The sequence below is a fragment of the Plectropomus leopardus genome, chromosome 2, assembly GCF_026936395.1.
Source record: "Plectropomus leopardus strain MGB_pleo_1.0 chromosome 2, ASM2693639v1, whole genome shotgun sequence".
NCBI lineage: Eukaryota > Metazoa > Chordata > Actinopteri > Perciformes > Serranidae > Plectropomus > Plectropomus leopardus.
The window spans coordinates 21,694,704-21,714,438 of record NC_142177.1 but is presented as its reverse complement, the minus strand read 5'-3'; the positions used below and the strand labels follow the sequence as shown (position 1 = coordinate 21,714,438).

Genomic DNA, 19,735 nt, shown 5'->3' with positions numbered 1-19,735 from the left:
GCTTCAGATTCCAGGTACTTGCAGTTTACTTTCATTTAATGCATCTCCAATACATCTAAGATGCAAATGTTGTTCTTTTTACTCCACTACATCGTTACTATTTTTTGTTAGATTACAGTTTTTCATACAGGTGCCATCCCATTATGACTGGCTTCTGCCCAGTCAGTTTGAACTAATTGACCAGAATACTGAATTTTCGTTTATGGATGCAGTTCAATCTTAAACCTAAGAGGCAGTAATGTGCCAGAGTAGTGTTGAGCCTGGCTGATTTTACAAATAAATTGATACAACTGTTAAAAGTTTGTTCACACGGGCTTATTTATTTAACTTTTTGGCATTTCAATTTTGTTGGCACTTTATACTTGCTGTTGTACTATTTACATTTGGAAAAAAAAATATTTATCAAAGTATGGAAGCTTTATTTTACATTTGTGTGGGGTCACTTTGTTATGTTCTGATTAATAGGTGTATTTATCTTTTAAACTAAACTATAAGACACTGCAATATTTGTAAAAGAAGTAAAGTAGGTAACAAAGTAAGTATGGGTACGTAGGTTAACATTGGTATGGGAAGTTGGCGCAAAAAAAAAAAAGTCTGGACATGCCACGAGGGCATAAGTAATAATCTGAGGTTAAATACAAATACTTTGAGCACATTTTCTGCTGGAGTTTGATTAAAAACAAAAACTTATCCAAACACCTGAACCCAAAACCATTTTTTTTTATTTATAAGACACCAGCAGAAAATGTGCTCAAAGTATTTGATGTTTACCTCATTTTTTTCACTCTTTGCTCCATAAATGATTGACTTTGTTTATTTAGTCTCTGAAATGAATCAGTCCAGATTGACTTCCTGTCTGAGCGCTGTAAAGACAAACTGTCTCGCAGATCATCATCTTCTTTATGAAAGTGTCAAATACACAGTCCTCTATGGACTGGTGGTCAGGATGGATAGTTTCAAGCTGCAGGACTGGGCATCACTTCCCGCTGTAGGAAGATATGGCTTTGTTTCCTCTTCATCATTCTGATATGATTGCCTTTGTTACAGAATCTACATAATTCTTTCACCACTGCTCATAATGGATTCACTGTTATAGTTTCAACAACCCACTTTAAGTATTTACTAGTATTTACTTTAAGTACTGCATGATTCAACATTCCAAGAGAATTACGTTAAGTGAGCAGGCTACTTTTATAGTTTGTTTTCACAATTTTATTCACTTCAGAAGCAAGTGAACAATTGGAGTGAAATGAGTGACAACAACAACATACTTATTTAGTTATCAAAAGATAAACTGCCTATGCCTGTGATTTTTTTAAACTTCATTTTGGTGGCTGAAATACATCTCCATGACAGCAAAAGTCATTTCAAAGACAAAAGAAGTTGATCAAGATTTTTTTTCTTAAAGGTGTATTAATTGAGAAAATTTGCCCTTAGTGCAACCACACTGATTCATATAAACAGAATTCATTTAATATAAAATATTTTATACATGCTTACAAAGAGCAATTGTACAAATATATGAACAAAGAGAATTTCAAACAGCTTAGATTAAAGACTCAATAGATACTCAGTATAAGGCGTGATGTGTTATAATATCTTTGGCTAAAAGTTATGAAGTCAACATAAGCCCACACTGGATCAGATTCTATTTTTTGCCACCAATCCAGTTTTTTAAATTGCAAATGTTACAAGTACAAGCTTACTCCTAGACATTCAGGATTTTATATTTTACATGTTATGAATAATCTGATGAACATCAGGGCTGCTGCAGGCATCCAGGATCACTCTCCATTGTGGCCTTTCATGTCTCTTCTTATGATGTCATTCACTGGAAAACATTACAAACAGGGGTGAGTGCCTTTAATATTCACAACCACGCTGTATTAAATTGAAATATTATGCTTATTTCATGTAATATTTTGAAATAATTCATCTTGTATTTTTAATGTTTTTGGCTCTATATTTCGTGTGGATTTTTAAAGTATGATGCATATGTTTCTCTTTACAAAAAAAAAACATAGTGCTGCTTGCTGCTTTTACTTCATTCTCCCTCAAGTTACTGGGTTGATTTGTTGGAGGGTGAAGGTATTGTGGATTCTTCTACAGTGTTTTGACGTCAAAGCTACCAGTAGGTGTTGCCAAAATCAGATTATTTGGGGGAATTCTATGCTTTTTTTAGAGAGGTGACAGTGAAGAGGTGACAGGAAATGAGGGTAAGGAGAGTGTAACAGAGGCCCCCTAGCCGGACCTCAACATGACACTGTGGTTTGTGGTTAAAATCACCTCAGAGTCTCCAGATATGTTCTTAATTCACACATCCACCAGTCCAGTGATTCAGTCTCTGTAGTATTTATGTAATGAAATATTGCCACAAGATGTCTCATTTTATTAACACAGATTTATCTGCACTTCTGCTCAATGATCGCTTTTCTCACAAAATAAGCTTGATTCTTGCACATGATAGAATGAAAATGTTCTAGATATTTTTTTACATCTCATGAAAAAAATAATAATAGAATTAATAACACAAACACAGCAGTGTATTTTGGTTAATTTGCTTTTGATGCAACAACAGCTTGTTGTGTTCACTTCAACGTTCACTATTCCCCCAGACTGTGTCATAGACCAGAACAAAGGACATTGCTGCTTTTTTTTTTAATATAACCACAGGTGTGTCTGCATGTATTTGCCTATACAATACACTTCCTGCTTCTCTCTTCTATTACAGAGGTGTAAAGAGAAACTTTGCCCCACCAAAAATAAGGTCAGGGTACATCATTTGTTCTCTCATTTCATGGCAGTGCTCCTTCATCAGCCTCAAATGCATCTGCAGTCATGAGCAAGTTGTATGAAATGTCAAATGAGACTGAGGTTGTGCATGAAGCTTCTACAAGTTCAGTGAGTGTTTTCGGATGTGTGTAAGTAAGACCTAAAGAGACAGGAAAGTGGATAGAAAGACCCAACAGAAAACCACAAAGCAGGATTTGCAAGCGTACAGTTTCAGTATGCTTGTATGCTCTTGCAGACCGGACCACAATTACTCATCGCTCGGGCAGGTTTGCATGTTTTTTGAATCTTCTACAATTCAACTTAAAGGTTTGGTGATCTGTTGGCTTTTCAGGAACCCAAAATACTCTATTATCATCAAAATATCAAAGACTCAAGTCCCATCTACACATATAAAAGAGTTTTATGTCACTGAAACTGAGATTTTTTTAAAAATGCGTTCTCACATGAAGATTTTTAACTTTGTATCTGTGTAAAACAGAGCCTCAAGCATGAGATTACGCCAGAAACAACAACAATGATGGATTTACGGTTTGCCAACATTTTGTTAGCACTGCTTGGACAAATGACTACCCCTGGCAAGGGCTTGGTGATGTTTTTCATATTTTGTAAAAAAAAAAAAAAAAAAGAAAGGTTGTGTGGACAGAATTTTTTAATTTTTTTAAATGGAGGGGGAAATATCTGTTTTCAAAAATATCTGAATATGTGTAGACAGGTCCTCAGACCTTGACTGACTGAGAGAAACTGTAACTGTGCTGCATATTTCTCTCTGGTCACAGTCATATGCACAAAATATTCCATTATTAAATGCAGAACATAAAGACTCACTGAATAGGGCTGGGCTACATTTGATAAGAACTAGTCCATACGACCAGTTTTCCCAACATTTAGAAACTCAAAACAGCCACACTCAAAGGTAAGTCGAAAACCTGAGCCTCATAGAGAGAGCTGAGATGCCATTATTGTTCAAATGGGGTTATCAACACACACTTTCAATCAATTGCTCCTCAAATGCATTTGTGGTGTTGCACTTGTTTATACAAAATAAATGTGAGAAAAGTAAAAAAGTATGAAACACATTGACAGATGTAATAGAAGTACTCACCATCCTCCAGGCAAGCATAGCGGAGGTTCTCCTGTTTAACTGTGACCCTCTCTGGAGCTCGCTCCTCATGGTTTCCTCTTCCACAGCTGATCTGGGTCACAGGCTCCACTCGGCCTCTGGCCTTCCCTTGAACTTGACCTTGGATGTATCTTGAAGGTGGTGACTTTCCCAGTGGCAGCGCTGTCTGCACAAAGCTCTGATGTCTTGACCCCAAACAGGCCTCAAATGAATCAGCAATCTGAGGACCTTCACCCAGTTTGCCCACCGGGGTTCTGGCACTGACACACTGACCGGGGGTGGAGGCAGCGTGGGAAGCTATCAGGGATCCACCGAGGAGGGTGGCACCACAGTTGCTGTAACGCTGGTTGGCAGTGTGGTACAGCACAGGGTTGTTGATCAGAGTGCCGGCTCTGGACTGGTAGTAAACTGGCTGGTCGTCCAGTGAATCAGGGAGTAACACGTGGGCTCTGGGGTCTACAGTGTTTAGATGGTACATTGATGGAGAAACATTCAAGGCTTGAAGGTTGCTCTCCTGCTCCAGGTGATGGTAAAGTGACTTCATTGACAGGCCGGACAGAGAGTGATTGTCTGAGTAGATGTACGAATTCAATTGGTAGTCATCCAGAGGTTCTGCCTTGATGGCTGGAATAAAAATGTTTTAAAAAAGGTTTGAAAAATCAGTGAAAGTCTTTCATTTGCATTACTGGCATGAGTATAAGTACAGAAGCTGGACTAAAGGCCTTTGCACACCAAGTCCATAGTTTTCATTTGAGTTGTTGTACATTTAAAAAAAAAAAAAATCCTACAACATGTTGTGTCAATCACATTTACACACACACTCTCTAAACCTTTCATCTGTCATTTAAGTTTTCTGAACAGGTTTAATTTTCTGCATTTTCCATATTCATCAAAAGCCTTGAGAGTGTAGTTTGACAAGGAAGCATTCAAGACACATACATCCGTAACAAGAGAGAAAAACAGAGCAGAAATGGACAGCGGGCCAGCAAGAAAAAGAAGTGGAAATATATTGAAATAATGTCCTTAAAATATTCCCCATCAAACTGAAGGTAATGTTAGCCTATCCAGAAATGCATAACAATGATAATGGCATTTACAGCAGAGCGCAATTCAATAGCTGCTTCCATAGCTATAATTTTATAACTCAGGTGGCTGCCAAATGCAAGACACGGGCAGAGAGAGGCCACAGCTAGGGAGGGAAGCACAGGAGCAAATGTATTGCCAATTTTCACAACAAATAGAGTGATAAAACCAATCAAACTCAGTGAGCAAGGTTTGCTGTGCTTCATTTTTATTAGATGATTAAAAAAATACCATGAAGGCCTCAGAGTCTGCAGCCATATTAGCAGCACAGTGGTGCATCAAACTAATGTCAGCATACTATCATCCTCACAATGACATCCCCAACATGCTGATGTTTAGCTGGCAATAATCGGTTTCACCATCTTAGTTCAGCCTATTAGCATACTAACATTTACTAAGTAGTGCTGACACACAAATTGCAGTTGAGGCTGATGGAAATGGCATTAGTTTGTATCCAGTAATTAACCAAGGCACAGCGCTACAGGAGAAGTAACTAAAGCTGTTATGATTCATCCTCTGGGAACCACAAATGTCTGCGTGAAAAATTCATGTCAATCCATCCAATAGTTGTTGAAAAATTTCAGTCTGCATCATAGTGACCGACCAAAAGATACATTTTTAGCTGTGTCTGCTCTATGGATAGTTATGTCAGCCTGAGTCCTAGGATGTTACATAGATTGGGTAATATTAAAAAAAAAAACACACCACTAAATTTCATGATGAAGCTTATAATTTACACTTCTTTATGCACCAACTCAACCTGCCCAACCTATTTAATCTATTTCTACTTTATTTATTTCCTTATTTGTTTCCTAAAATGCTTAATTAAAAAAAAACTGTGAAGTGTGCGAAAGTGTGTGTCTGCCTTTTAACTGTAGATGTTTCATGTAGGTGGAGAGAGCGAAAACAATAGTGGAGTGACTTTCCGCTTTAGAGCAAGTGAGAGTCGTCCCCCCACACAAAAACCTGCTGCTCACTGCAAACAGCTACTGACTAACTGATTTCTCGTGCCTGGGACTGATTTCTTGTGAAACTGTAAAACTTCATTGTAAATTAGAAGCTAATTTTAATGATGTTAAACTCTCTTTAGGTTGAAATGTTGCTTTAATTGTAAAGCAGCTATATCTAATCTGATTTAAAATGTTGCTATTTCCTGTATGCTAAGTTTGACTTTGGATGGTCAAATTGTTGGTTGATCTAATTAATATTAAGTTTATGTGGGTTTTTTCTTCCTTTACTGGCATCAGTGTAAAAGCAAAGGTCTAAATGCACCAAATCTTTTAGTCTAGAATTTGTGCTGATAAAGGTGAGAAAGGTGACCTGGACACTGATGACCTTTCAGTCACCTTCCTGTTTCTCAAACATTCAAAGTAGCCCTCCCCTCTTGCTCCTGTAATGACAGAGCTGACAGATAAATACCTATCACAGGAGTGTAGATGAAGTGCTGAGGCTGACTACGTTTCTTCTTCCCGTTGATGACATAGAAGTTGACTTTGGCTGGATGGGAAATGTTCCTGTTTCGATACGGAGGGACCTCGACAAAAAGCATGTTCTAGATGGGGATTGTGACACAAAAGAAGAAAGAAAAGTTCACACTTCAGTTACACTGTCATGTTGAAACAGAAAGGCGTAGGCTGCCCCATATCTCCCGCTTGTGCATTTCAGATTGGAATCGGTATCAAAAATAAAACCCTTTAAGTATGCTATAAATGAAGCAGCATGTTGTGTGTGGAAAGACAATGTTGAATTAATGATCAAATGTATATCTACATAAGGTACCGTGTTGGTTATGTAAAATTATTTTACATGTGTCAGTCCAGATAGTGAAAGTTAACTCACAGCTTGTGTCTTGTCTCTGTCCACAGTGGCCTCCACCTCCCAGATTTGCTGCCCATCTGAAAGCAGAGGGCGTAAAGTGAGCACGCATTAAAGCAGAGGAAGTTTAAAGCAGTAGTTTAAAATTTGAAAGAAAGCAAATAGCTTTGTCTGTACAAGAAATATATAGCTGCAAACAGCAGCCAGTTATCTTAGCTGAACATAAAGACTGGAAACAGGGAAAAACTATCCTGGCTCACAAACACACACACACACACACACACACACACACACACAAAGTGTAAAAACAACAAGCGGTTCTACTGGGCATTCTGGGCTTTTAAGGTACAAGGTATGCAGATTCTGTTGCCTTTGGCTCACTGTTTCTCCCTGTTTCCAATTCTTTGTGCAAAGCTAAGCTACGTGGCTATAACCATGTACTGTATTTGCCTGACAGATGTGTAAGTGGTATAGACCAAATCGCAATGTTTATTTACAGTACGGGTTATTAAAAACTCAAAGTTGCATACATTAGCCGAAGCCACAACCTGAAAGTCATTTTACTTTGCAAAACACAGGAGTTGCTGGTGTACCACTGCCTCAATCAGTTAATGTGTAAGACAAAGCGTTGGAAATATTCCAAACATATCGCAGATTTAATCCAATGAATACATTGTTTAGGTGGGTCTTTTCAAAGGACTACAGTGCATTTTGCTGCACTGCAGTGCATTGTTTAGCTTCCATGCTGGTACATTTGGTTTATCAAAGACACATGCAAAGGTTTACAGTAGGCTACATAAAATAAACACAGCGGAAAATCAGATGGGCCAGACCACCATGTTTAACAGAACATGTTTAAAATTAATGTGAACATAAGTAAGCAAATTTGCAGATTTCACATATTTCTGCAATTGAAATCATATATCAGTTCTTTACCTCGAAGTTTCTGTTGTTTTGAGCATGCTGTCATGTTGATTTGGTCTATAAATGTTCTCCTTTTACTCTTTGGAGGGAATCAAATAAACAAATTATGCTTTATGTTGAACTATTATTATTATCATATTACTATTATGAGTTTGTGAGAAATCAGATGATGTCAGTCCTTGTTTTAATTTACAGTACGTTATGTGAGCACTTTAATACAAAGACAGAGATGAACAGCGCTTTTTTATGTCTGGTTCAGTGTTTCATTCCTACCTCTGTTTTTACCTGCTGTTTCTGTTTTCTGCCCACGCTTTGAAAAAAAAACACAAAAAAACCACACACACATATACACACACACACACAAAGCCTCTGCTCTGGGTCTGAATCTTTATCAGACTGTCTAACCACATCCTGTTGCACAAAAACCCCACGCCAAGCAACAGGGAGGCTTTACATGCAGTCAACTGTACCCATCCTGCTCTCACGCCACGTAACCCTGTGTTAAATGTTGTGTGGGCAGGGGGAGCAGTAACGAGGTGAGAAATTTCCATGTAGAAATAAATAAAAGTTGTCACCTCCAGTAAGGCAGTAAAAGTTTACACTAATGGCTCATTTTGTGAGACATAAAAGTGGGGGCTGAAGGAAGATGTGCGTCACTGATGTTGCCTGGGCAATATGCAAATACTATGAAAATACAAATACTATAGGAGTAGGAGGTTGTGCTTGAACAGGATATTAGAAGGCCAAAGATATATCCGGGTGATGCGTAAAGTATAACTCTATTTTAGTCGTAGAGATCTGGTTGGTGTCCAAATATAAACATAACAATCAAAGGTCAACAAAACACACACGTGAAGGGTTCATAATAACATGACACAATGCTTAATGTATTAAAAGGAGTATGTAAACATGGGAAATACAATTACTTTTTTGCTGAGACTTACACCACTCTCAAACATAAGTGTGATGTAATTCCTCACATTTAAATCTCAGCAAAAACATGAAAAGGCTCATTTCCCAAAATCAAAAATACACACATTCCCTCTTACGTGTAGTGTTATTTATCAATCTAGATTGTTTTGGTGTGAGTTGCAATGTTGGGGATATTGGCTGTAGAAATGTCTGCCTTTTTTTAAAAAAAAACTAAACAGCAATGTCTTTTTCCAGAAATCATCACCTCTTCACTCAAGATAATCCACAGACATTGTTGTGAACATTTTCATGTAAGAACTTTTTTTTCTCCTGAACGATTCCCACCACTGAGACGACAAAATTTGACATTTTTCGATTTTTGGCCATTTTTTCAACATGCTAAATCATGATGTTTTGGGGCTTTGTTGGCCCTTTTTACCCACTTTTTATGCTATGACATGCCTCTACAAGCTATAATATGTCATTTTCAGCTATTTTATGACAACATGCTAAATTATGATGTGCACTTGTGCTTCCTTCTGCACAGTGATACGGTTTGCAAGTGTAGTTTGGTTGTTTGGTAAGAGCTATTTTCTTCCTTACGAGCTACACCCATCATTCGTATCACAGCACAGAGGGAAGTGTCCATCTACTGCTAGCTCAGCTAGCACCACTGAGCTAGTTAATGTTAGAGCTCAGCTGAGGGCAATGACATTAATGTTTGCATCTCATGCTGTCACAGGCGTCTCCTCCATGAGTAGATGTACACTTCCTTCTGTGCTGTGATACAGTTGGTGGGTTTAGTTTGGTAGACAGAAAATCGTTCGTACATGAAAGTGTTCATAACAAGTTATATGGATTATCTTGAGTAACAGGGTCACGATTGAGCACCACAAGCTGCAAACCATCTAGTTCCATTATACTGGAGATATGTCAGACTCCGATATCAGACTCCGATATCTCCAACACTCTGCAACTCACACCGAAACAATCTAGATTGATAAATTGATAGCACTACAGGGAAGAGGAAAAAATGTACTTGGTAACCTGATTTTTGGATGAACGGCCCCCTTCATGTACCCCACTATTATATGTGGTGGCTCAACTTTATGACCTCTTGAAAATTAATTTGAGGGGTAAAATGACCTTACATAATATGATTACTGGTTTTAAAAATATGTCTTCCTCACCTTGTGTCTTCTCAGAAAATATCACTTTGGAGTCAGATGTGAAATTCTGTCCTGTAAGGACCATCTGCTGGCCGCCAAGTACAGAGCATCGGTCCAGGTCCTGCCTCTCAACTGCCGGGAGCTCCTGAGCCGAGCGCTGGGCTGCGGAGACAATGAGACACAGCTGCATTAAAGACCACATGGAGGACAGAAAACATCAAGAGGGATCATTTTAAGGGCAGTTGGCTGCTTAAAAACTGATTTTTACAGTTGGACTAACTTGTCTTTTAATTGAACTTTATTTATTTATCTATTGACTATTTATTTACATAGTCTGTTTAACAGTTTACTTGTTTTTAATCATTCTATTATTTTTTAACATATTTATTTATTATTTTACTATGTGTTGTTATCCTTTCATTTACCTGTTAATTACAGTCTGAGTATTTTCCTTATTCATCTATTTATCTTAATTATTTATTTTTATTATTGCTTTTATCATGTTATTTATTAATCTATTTTTTTATTTACTTTTTAATCTTTCAATTTATAGGTTTCATCTTGCCTCTGGTGTTTCCTCAATTATGGTAGCATTTCCTCAGTTCCTGGTTTTAACTAGTACTGTTTTTGATTCTTTGTTTGTTTGTTTGTTTGTTTGTTTGTTTGTTTGTTTGTTTGTTTGTTTGTGTTACAGTCCATTTGTATGAAAAGTGCTACACAAATAAAGTCTAATTGATTGACTGATTGAGTAAAGTACAGTCATGAAGTTAATAAACTTTTCAGCAACCCAACAAGCTATCTAACATTCATCAACATAAGCACTATACAACAATAAGTACAGCCAAAGCATCCTAAATTAATCAAAGCTTTGTTTTAATGCTTATTAACTCAAATTTTCATTGATGGATATATGCATGGCCTACGCTTAAGTAGTTTGAAAAGGCATGACGTTTACACATGAAGATAAAAACAGTAGTTTAAATACATAAAACTAAAACTGCAAGTTCTGTAATAATAGACGTCATCATCCAGTGACAGGAAGCATAATTTATCTCATCAGGAATTAAACTTTCCTTACAGCATTCAATAGGATGAGAGGCGGCTTGAAGAGACACGATTTGGCCTCCAGGCTGAGGGATGTGGACACGAAACACCAAACGCACACGTGTGTTTTTCCGTCCAATGTCTGTCTCACCGTTCCTCAATTCAATGTCAGCATTTCTCAACTTCAGGATTCCCACACAGTCAATCCTGTAAAATGTAAGACAGATTAGAAGAGATAAAATGTTTTCTTAAATTAGGCCAAAGTGCTTTGTTAGGAACTTCGTTTTTATTCTAAATATGTTGCAAAATAATTTCTGCATACACATAGTCAAAGAGTAGTTTGCTGATATAATCTGTGGCCATTTCAATAAATCAGTAATAACTTCGGTTTGTTCCATGACACTTCAAAAATACTTTTTTGCTGCTGTATTTCAGTGATTCGTCATATGTCAAGTCTGCCAAACTGTTTCTATTTTTGCTGTTGCAGTCACTCCGTGCCTGCTAGTCCGTTATTGGAAAAACTCTCAGGCAAACAGGAAGTGATGCATTTCATGTTTCCATTTACAGTAACAGCACCATGTAGGGAGCAAAAAAGACAAAAGTCGTGTCACTGGAAAGTGCAACAATCACCACCATGAGTGAGGATAGAAAAAAAAAATCAATTGGTGAGAAAAAATCTAACTCATTAACTGTAAATCCAAAGACAACAGATATCACAGACAGTACTGGTGACTTTAATGTATCTCTGTATCAAGGATATGCAAAAACACCACAGGAGTGACTACAGACTGCTTAATAACATGTATCTACTGTGCCACTCACACTACTCTCATGTGGTTCTTTGGCTCCAGTGGGATCTCCAACACTTTGGTCCCATTTATCATCCTCTCCACGCTGGGTGTGGTGACGGTCTTCCCCGTGATGCGGTGAACCTGGTAGAAGGCATGGGGTTTCAGGATCCTCTCGTCTGCTGTTCCTATGAAGACCTGCAGCCCCAGCGGAGCTGTGCCTTGGTACCCACGGAGCTAGTGAGTGCAACAGAGACGATTAAATGCACGCTTCATACTGAGTTTATCTACAATACACACAACAAATTCATACCATGGCACAATAAATCTCCTTTGGGGATGATTTCAGAGCAGGTCACTATCTAACTGGCGTAGCAAGAACACTGATTTTCATAGTCCGTTTGTGGATCAGTGCAGGGAAAACCAACAGCAACAACTCATTAAAATCAGCAGAGCAGTAAATAAATCAGACCCATGATGTGGTTCCTGCATGTGTCTTTTACCACATTAAAACAATGCATGTCTTAATAATTTGCCCTTGTAGGAATCAGACTTTTTTATTAATTTGCATGGCTTCACATAAACATTATCCAAGAAATGCATCCTTTTATTTACTATCTCTGCTAGTTTATTTCTCTCTTTACAAAACTGGCAATGACACAATGTGAAGTGAGAGTGATTTTTCTTCTTTGTTTTCTTCTTTGCACACCCCACACCCAAAAAAAGCACCTGAACCTCCGGATGCCCTCCGTTAGGTGTCTTCACAGCTCCTCGGCTGCCCTCAGTCTCATAGTGAGCTCGGTGGTGAGATCTGGGCTCTTGCTGGATGAGAAGCTCATACTGATCAGACTGACTGGGCAACGACCACTCTAAAGACGGGAGTGGAGCCATGGAGAGACCACTGGGGAAAAGACACAGAGAGAGGAGACAACTCATCTCATACATGTCAATTAACCCCTTAAAACCGGAGAAAATTGGCTTAAATTCTTTCAAAAACTTTCAAGAAGTTTCAAGTTACAAAATAAACAAAATCAAAAGAATAAGTAACTATATAGATAAAATACTTAATAGTTATTATCAGAACAATATAGCATTTTTTGGACGTTTCTCACATTCTTTATTGTTATCTTCTAATATATTCTCTGTCTCTGCCTTTCTCTTTAAACTAATTTTCAGGTCATTTTTTCTTGCTATTAATGAAACATCTCTTTCCAAGTTGCTCATGCCTTCTTAGTCATGATTTCAAAAGAAAACAAAACTTACTTGCTCAGGCTTCAAAGGTTTAAATGCATGTGAAAGGCATCTGAACACAGCACAAGAAAACTGATGTTTTTCCAGGTTTTAAACGTTTAAATTGTGGGCAAAAAACCTGGCTGATTGCACTTAAATTTGAGATCAATAGAAAGATTTAAATTATAAGGAAAAGTGATAAGAAAGGACAGACAACACACCCAAATGCTCCATGGTGGACTGAATGAGGAGGAGGCCACACAGCTGGGATCATATAGAAGGTTTCAGACTTGACTTCGGCCCCCGTCCTGCCCATTCTCTCCTGCTCGACAGCCCATTCGTAGCCCTCTCCATACACACAATCCTGTCTCTGGGCCTGAACGACCGCAGAGGGCATCGCTCTGGGTAGACTGGAGCTGAGGCTGCTCAGCATCTCCTCCAGGCCTGAGGAGGAGGCCTGAGCTTGGGGCTGGAATTCAGCTGGAGCCTGGTACTGGTGGAGGTAGTAGGACCCCTGCTGCTCATGAGGCGAGGGGATGGGGCTGGGGCTTCGGGAGCGCTGCTTGACAGGAGTGCCCCCCGGACAGGAGTGGGTGTTGTCGTAGGAGCGCTTTCCGTGTGGCGAGGCAGAGCGGGAGCGCTGGTGGGGAAGAGATGAGGCGATTCTTTGGTTCTGGGGCAGGAGATAGGTCTCGTCTGTGACGCTGTTGTGAGGTGAGGCTCCTGGGGAGGAGTGGGCAGAGGAGGTGTGGATGCTCTGGAGGCCCGGGCAGAGGTCTAAGCCGGACAACCCCACGCCACAGCTGCCTACATTAGATGGAGAGACACTCGGTGAAGGCATAGGAGAGTATACCTCTGCGGTCCAGCCGGTGGAGGAGTTACTGCTGGCAGGACTCACACACTCCCTGTAGGCACCCAGAGCTTTGGTGCCAGGGCTTGGCTCCAGGGGCTGAGAGCTGAGAGAGTCACCCGATACCCGAGTGATCTCAATCCGGGGGCTGGGAGCAGGAATGGTGCCTTGTCTTGATGACAGCCCCAGAGAGTCAAACACCGCTTCTGACAGGTCGTCTGTGGTGGGGCTGTGAGAGGAGGGGTCCTGACTGGAGGCTGGCTGGATGGAGCTGGAGGTGTACACAGCGTGATGGTCGAGCACCAGCAGAGGAGGGTGGTTGTCGTTGTGAAGGAGAGGATCTGAGTCATCTGTCAATGATGAAAATGAGGATGAATTTGTGCGCACATCTCCAAACTACAAGGATCCCCTTCAGAGATGTTTAGAGGTCCCTACATTTTGAGTCAGATATCTCTGCCATTTTCATTATAAAGCAGGTATAAGTGCCATGTGCCATGTAAGTACTGTGTCAAAGTATCAAAACACTCCACAGAGAAATGCACACACAGTCTGTATATAGAAACTGTGCCTTCACTGCACAAACTAAAGTAAGATGGAGGGGGGGGGGCAATTATGACTTGTTTTAAGCTGTTTTGTCCTCTTGCAGCATTTTTGTGTAGTGTAGCTGTACCGCCTTTTATTCTTAGACAATGGCACTAGCATTTGTTGAATATTTCTTCATTTTGAGAAAATTACTCTTAAATCTGTCTGACGGATCCACCAGACTCCATTAACAAAAACAATAATTTTACAAAGAATTGAAGTTGCTCGCTCATCTACCATTGCCTCAACTAGTGTGTAAGTACAGTGGAGAAAATATTCCAAATATAGTGTAAACTTAAACTTTTTTTAAGGTGGCTTAAATAGGCTTTATTTGCTGCGCCTCTGTCCACAGCAGTATAGTGCAGTTTCCGTGCTGTTGTATCAAAGATGCTAGCAACGCAACAGAGTACAACAATAAGTCCAGCAGAATAGGACGGACCACCAATATACCTTTAAATTTTGCAGCTACCACTAAGAATGCCAACAGAAACAAACAGGTTTGCAGATTTCACATATCTAATCATCTGAAATTGCCAGTTACAGCCATTTCCCAGCTACAATAACGGAGAAACGATGCCACGAGCATAGATGTGGAAGATCGAGTAACAATGACGAAACAGAGAAGACTGATCTTAAAGAGGCGGGTGATAAAACGAAGCGTTTCAGACTGAGGGTGAACACACATATATACCGGCAGACAGTTTGAGAGAAACAATGTCTTTTTTGAACATTAAAGCATGTAAACATGTTCTAGTAAAAACCCAAAATACAAATATGAACCTAAAACTGAAAATCATATGGGACCTTTAAGACATAAATACTCCTGCACTGAAAATAATTTGACACATTTTGAGCGAATTTGAACTCCATTAGACTGTGATAAAGACAGTTCATGCTTGTTTTTCTGTTTCTATAGTTTCTAAAAACAGAAAGAAGGGTGTGTTTAATTGCCCTCTTCTTAATGACAGTTAGAGAGGAATATTACAGTTTAACATCAGTACTTGACAGCTCAGTAGCTACAGATGGAGGTCCAAACGCCACTTTACTTCAGTGCTATATAGATTCAACACAAAGCCATCATCTTCACATCCTAAAAACAAATACACAAAGAAAAAAAATGTAGGTGGGGAGGAGATGACAGTATCTCCGTAAAAGCAGGCTTCATACACACCTTTATACAGAAACAGGTCGGAGAAGTCCAGCTCCTCCTGGCTGATGTCTTGACTCAGGCCCCCGGGGAAGCCCAAACCTCCAGAAGTCATCTCCAGATCTGAATATGTAAAATCTACTTTCCACAAGTTTATCTTTTGTGTTAACTTTCAAACTCGCCGACTAACTTCAGCTCTGCGCATTAAAGAAAATTATTAAAGAAACCGACAAGGTTACCGTGTGTTTTCTAAGATTTAAAACATTTGGCAGCTGCTCAAATAAAACATCCAACAGCGCAACATGAGAAAACGAGCGGCAGACGCTTCCTGTCACTGCTGATGATGACAGGCAGACAAGAGGGGTGTGTGTGTGTGTGTGTGTGTGTGTGTGTGTGTGTGTGTGTGTGTGTGTGTGCGTGTGCGAGATAGAGATAGAGAGAGAGAGTGAGTGAAAGAGTGCAGTTCAAACTCTACACAAGCCCCATTTCCTTTTGTGAGTCAGGTGGAGTCTCAGTATGAAATATAAAGATCAACTAAACATACGGCAGTCTGCTCTCTATTAAACAGTACCTATAAACACCCTTTAATTCAAATGAAAGTAATGAAAAAAAGAGAGCAAAAATCGTCAATGCCTTTAACAGGAAAATGGAGAGGGGCTCAAATGTCATTTAAAAAGTCACAGCATAGTTTGTAATCTAAAATATCATAAAAATGTCACAGTATAGTATGTCGTCCAAAATTGCAATGTCGATTAATAATCATCATTTAGTAATCAAATCCCATGAAAAGATTCAGCTCAACAATAAACTGATCCTTCAAATAAGTATTTGCTCTGTATTTATAAAACACATCAGGGAACCACAATGCTGCTGAGTGACATTTTCTGTCTATACCCTGATACACATTGTGTTTCATGTTGAGTTTATTTAAGGAAAGCAGAGCCCCACATTTGCATTAATTAGTAGCGCTACACACTCAACAGTGACATTTTCCCACCACATATTGAATGTGAAAGATGAAAGTGACAGAAGAAAAAAAAGCACAATACACAGGGACAACCAAATAAAATTAAAAAAAAAAAAAAAAAAAGACTAAATAAATAGCCACGTGGGATTTTCCCACTCTCCTGTCTCCACTGAGGAAGCAGCAGCACCATCTGCTGATGAAGGATGAGGGAAAAAGCTTACAGCACCGGGTATTCCCAGGCGGTCTCCCATCCAAGTACTGACCCGGCCCGACCCTGCTTAGCTTCCGAGATCGGACGAGATCGGGCGTGTTCAGAGTGGTATGGCCGTAAGCGAGAGAACAACACGGACACACGCTATTTATACTTGTTCAAACACCACTGACAGCTCTCAGACATGTTGATATAGCTATAACTTTCATACAAATCCCAGGAAAAGACCACAACCAACAATGATGTTTACTAAAAGATGTAGTGCCCTATAAAAACACCATAAAAGAAAGGCATAGGATCTACAGAATGTCATTAAAATATCAACAACAACAAAAATACATAGGTAATATGCTGGAAACAAATAACATAGTATAGCATTAAATAAAAACTCATAGTTTAGTATGTCATTTAGTGTGTGATTAAAAAATATAGAGAGCCAAAAAATGTCATCATATAGCTTACTGTTGTATGTCATAAAACTTTGTATAAAAAAATGTCATTGTATACTATGAAATGAAAAATAGCATAAAAGGTCATAGCATGGTATGCCATAAAACATTGTATTAAAAATGCATTGTATGGTAGATAAAAAAAAGTCATACTGTTGTATTTCATATGTTCTTTATTAAACGATGTCTTAGTATAGTATGCAATGACAAAGTTATAGTACAGTATGCCATGTAGTTACTCATAAACATTGTTTTATAAATGAAAAAAGGAAAAGTCATTGTGGTATACAATTTTTTTTAAAAATCATTTAAAAAATCCTTGTATGGTGTCCCACAAAAAAATCAATTATATAGTTTGTCATAGCAAAAAAATGTTATTGTATAAGCTATTTCTGTGGACTGACCAGTGACAGAGCGAGCTGTGCAGCTGCTGATCACAAGATTTGTATTTTTTGCTACTGCTGTTTTTCAAAGTCCTGTCTCCACTGAGGAAGCAGCAGCACCCTCTGCTGATGAAGGATGAGGGAAAAAGCTTACAGCACCGGGTATTCCCAGGCGGTCTCCCATCCAAGTACTGACCCGGCCCGACCCTGCTTAGCTTCCGAGATCAGACGAGATCGGGCGTGTTCAGGGTGGTATGGCCGTAAGCGAGTGAACAACATGGACACACGCTATTTATACTTGCTCAAACACCACTGACAGCTCTCAGACATGTTGATATAGCTATAACTTTCATACAAATCCCAGGAAAAGACCACAACCAACAATGAAGTTTACTAAAAGATACAGTGCCCTATAAAAACACCATAAAAGAAAGGCATAAGATCTACAGAATGTCATTAAAATATCAACAACAAAAACTCATATGTAATATGCTGGAAACAAATAACACAGTATAGCATTAAATAAAAACTCATAGTTTAGTATGCCATTTAGTGTTTCATAAAAAAAATATAGAGAGCCAAAAAAATGTCATCATATAGCTTACTGTTGTATGTCATAAACTTTGTATAAAAAAAATGTCATTGTATACTATGAAATGAAAAATGACATAAATGTCATAGTAGGCTATAGTGTGTCATCCAAAATAGCATAAAAGGTCATAGCATGGTATGCCATAAAACATTGTATAAAAAAGGCATTGTATGGTAGATAAAAAAAGTCATACTGTTGTATTTCATATGTTCTTTATTAAACGATGTCTTAGTATAGTATGCAATGACAAAGTTATAGTACAGTATGCCATGTAGTTACTCATAAACATTGTTTTATAAATGAAAAAGGAAAAGTCATTGTGGTATACAATTTTTTAAAAAATCATTTAAAAAATCCTTGTATGGTGTCCCACAAAAAAATCAATTATATAGTTTGTCATAGCAAATAAATGTTATTGTATAAACTATGTTTGTGGACTGACCAGTGACAGAGCGAGCTGTGCAGCTGCTGATCACAAGATTTGTATTTTTTGCCACTGCTGTTTTTCAGTCCTGTCTCCACTGAGGAAGCAGCAGCACCATCTGCTGATGAAGGATGAGGGAAAAAGCTTACAGCACCGGGTATTCCCAGGCGGTCTCCCATCCAAGTACTGACCCGGCCCGACCCTGCTTAGCTTCCGAGATCGGACGAGATCGGGCGTGTTCAGGGTGGTATGGCCGTAAGCGAGAGAACAACACGGACACACGCTATTTATACTTGCTCAAACACCACTGATAGTTGTCAAAAAGGCTGAATATTGCTATCAATAATCTGTAGCTTTCATTCAAATCCCAGGAAAAGACACGGACCAACACTGAAGTTTGCCAAAAGCTCTATAGTTGCCCATAAAAATGCTTGAAAACAAAACCATCTCAGCAGGCTCGTGGCTCGTTTAGAGAAAATCTGAAGTCCGCAGATGTTTTTTTCATGACGATTTATTTCTATTTCATACATTTCACAAAAAAATGGAAACTTAACGAACTGCTGCTAAACGTGATCTTTACGATCATCAGAAAGTACCAGAGCCAAACTCACCCTCCTTATCTCAGTGCCCACACCGCTGAACGAGCAGGCAACTACGCCCCCACGTGTCAATTACAGCTTCCGGAAGTGGAAGTCACCAGAAGATCGTGTGCAGCCAAAACTAATGATAAACAAAGGGTTAATACACATTGTGGCCCCTAATTTGTCAAGGCGATCACATTTACTGTCATACTGTTAACATCATGTCTGAGAAAGCTGATGAAAATACAAAGATATATTTTCCTTTATTTACCCCTTGTTTTATTCTACTCTTGTGTGTCTCCCCTCTCTTTCTTTCTCTGTCTCTCTCTCTGTATGTGTGTGTGTGTGTGTGTGTGTGTGTGTGTGTGTGTGTGTGTGTGTGTGTGTGTGTGTGTGCCGTAAAATGTGTGGTGGGCTAAAGCGTATATAGTATATTCACAGTTGCAGTAAAATCTCCATTTTTTAAACACATGCAGAAAATAAAAATTACAAACAGGAGCAAAGTGTCATTTTTATAAAACTGTATCTGGTTGTAAAACTTGAACATGAACTTTGAATGAAATGAATGATGGCTGAATTCCATTTAGCTGCTGGCTGATTTCAGTGTCCAGGTATCCTGCATGCTTGCTCGCTGTCACTCTCACAGGAACACTTTAATACATCTCTGTCAA

General features: G+C 38.9%; 1 protein-coding gene and 3 non-coding genes across 4 annotated transcripts; all 4 read right to left on the bottom strand.

Moving 5' to 3' along the window:
• Positions 1-1,451: 1,451 nt before the first annotated feature.
• LOC121956685 (nuclear factor of activated T-cells, cytoplasmic 2-like) lies at positions 1,452-15,797 on the bottom strand. The gene is made up of 10 exons (XM_042505046.2): positions 15,482-15,797; positions 13,100-14,078; positions 12,378-12,549; positions 11,683-11,885; positions 10,895-11,067; positions 9,838-9,978; positions 6,836-6,891; positions 6,416-6,548; positions 3,896-4,537; positions 1,452-1,831 (listed from the first exon to the last, which is right to left on the bottom strand). The coding sequence occupies exons 1-10, from the start codon at positions 15,570-15,572 to the stop codon at positions 1,785-1,787; spliced, it is 2,637 nt and encodes an 878-aa protein (XP_042360980.2). The 5' UTR covers positions 15,573-15,797; the 3' UTR covers positions 1,452-1,784.
• Positions 15,798-16,638: 841 nt separating this feature from the next.
• On the bottom strand, positions 16,639-16,757 carry LOC121961658 (5S ribosomal RNA). Its single transcript, XR_006107071.2, has one exon. It is a non-coding gene; the product is annotated as a 5S ribosomal RNA (ribosomal RNA).
• Positions 16,758-17,614: 857 nt separating this feature from the next.
• LOC121961663 (5S ribosomal RNA) lies at positions 17,615-17,733 on the bottom strand. The gene has a single exon (XR_006107074.2). It is a non-coding gene; the product is annotated as a 5S ribosomal RNA (ribosomal RNA).
• Positions 17,734-18,625: 892 nt separating this feature from the next.
• On the bottom strand, positions 18,626-18,744 carry LOC148190208 (5S ribosomal RNA). The gene has a single exon (XR_015775438.1). It is a non-coding gene; the product is annotated as a 5S ribosomal RNA (ribosomal RNA).
• Positions 18,745-19,735: the final 991 nt, after the last annotated feature.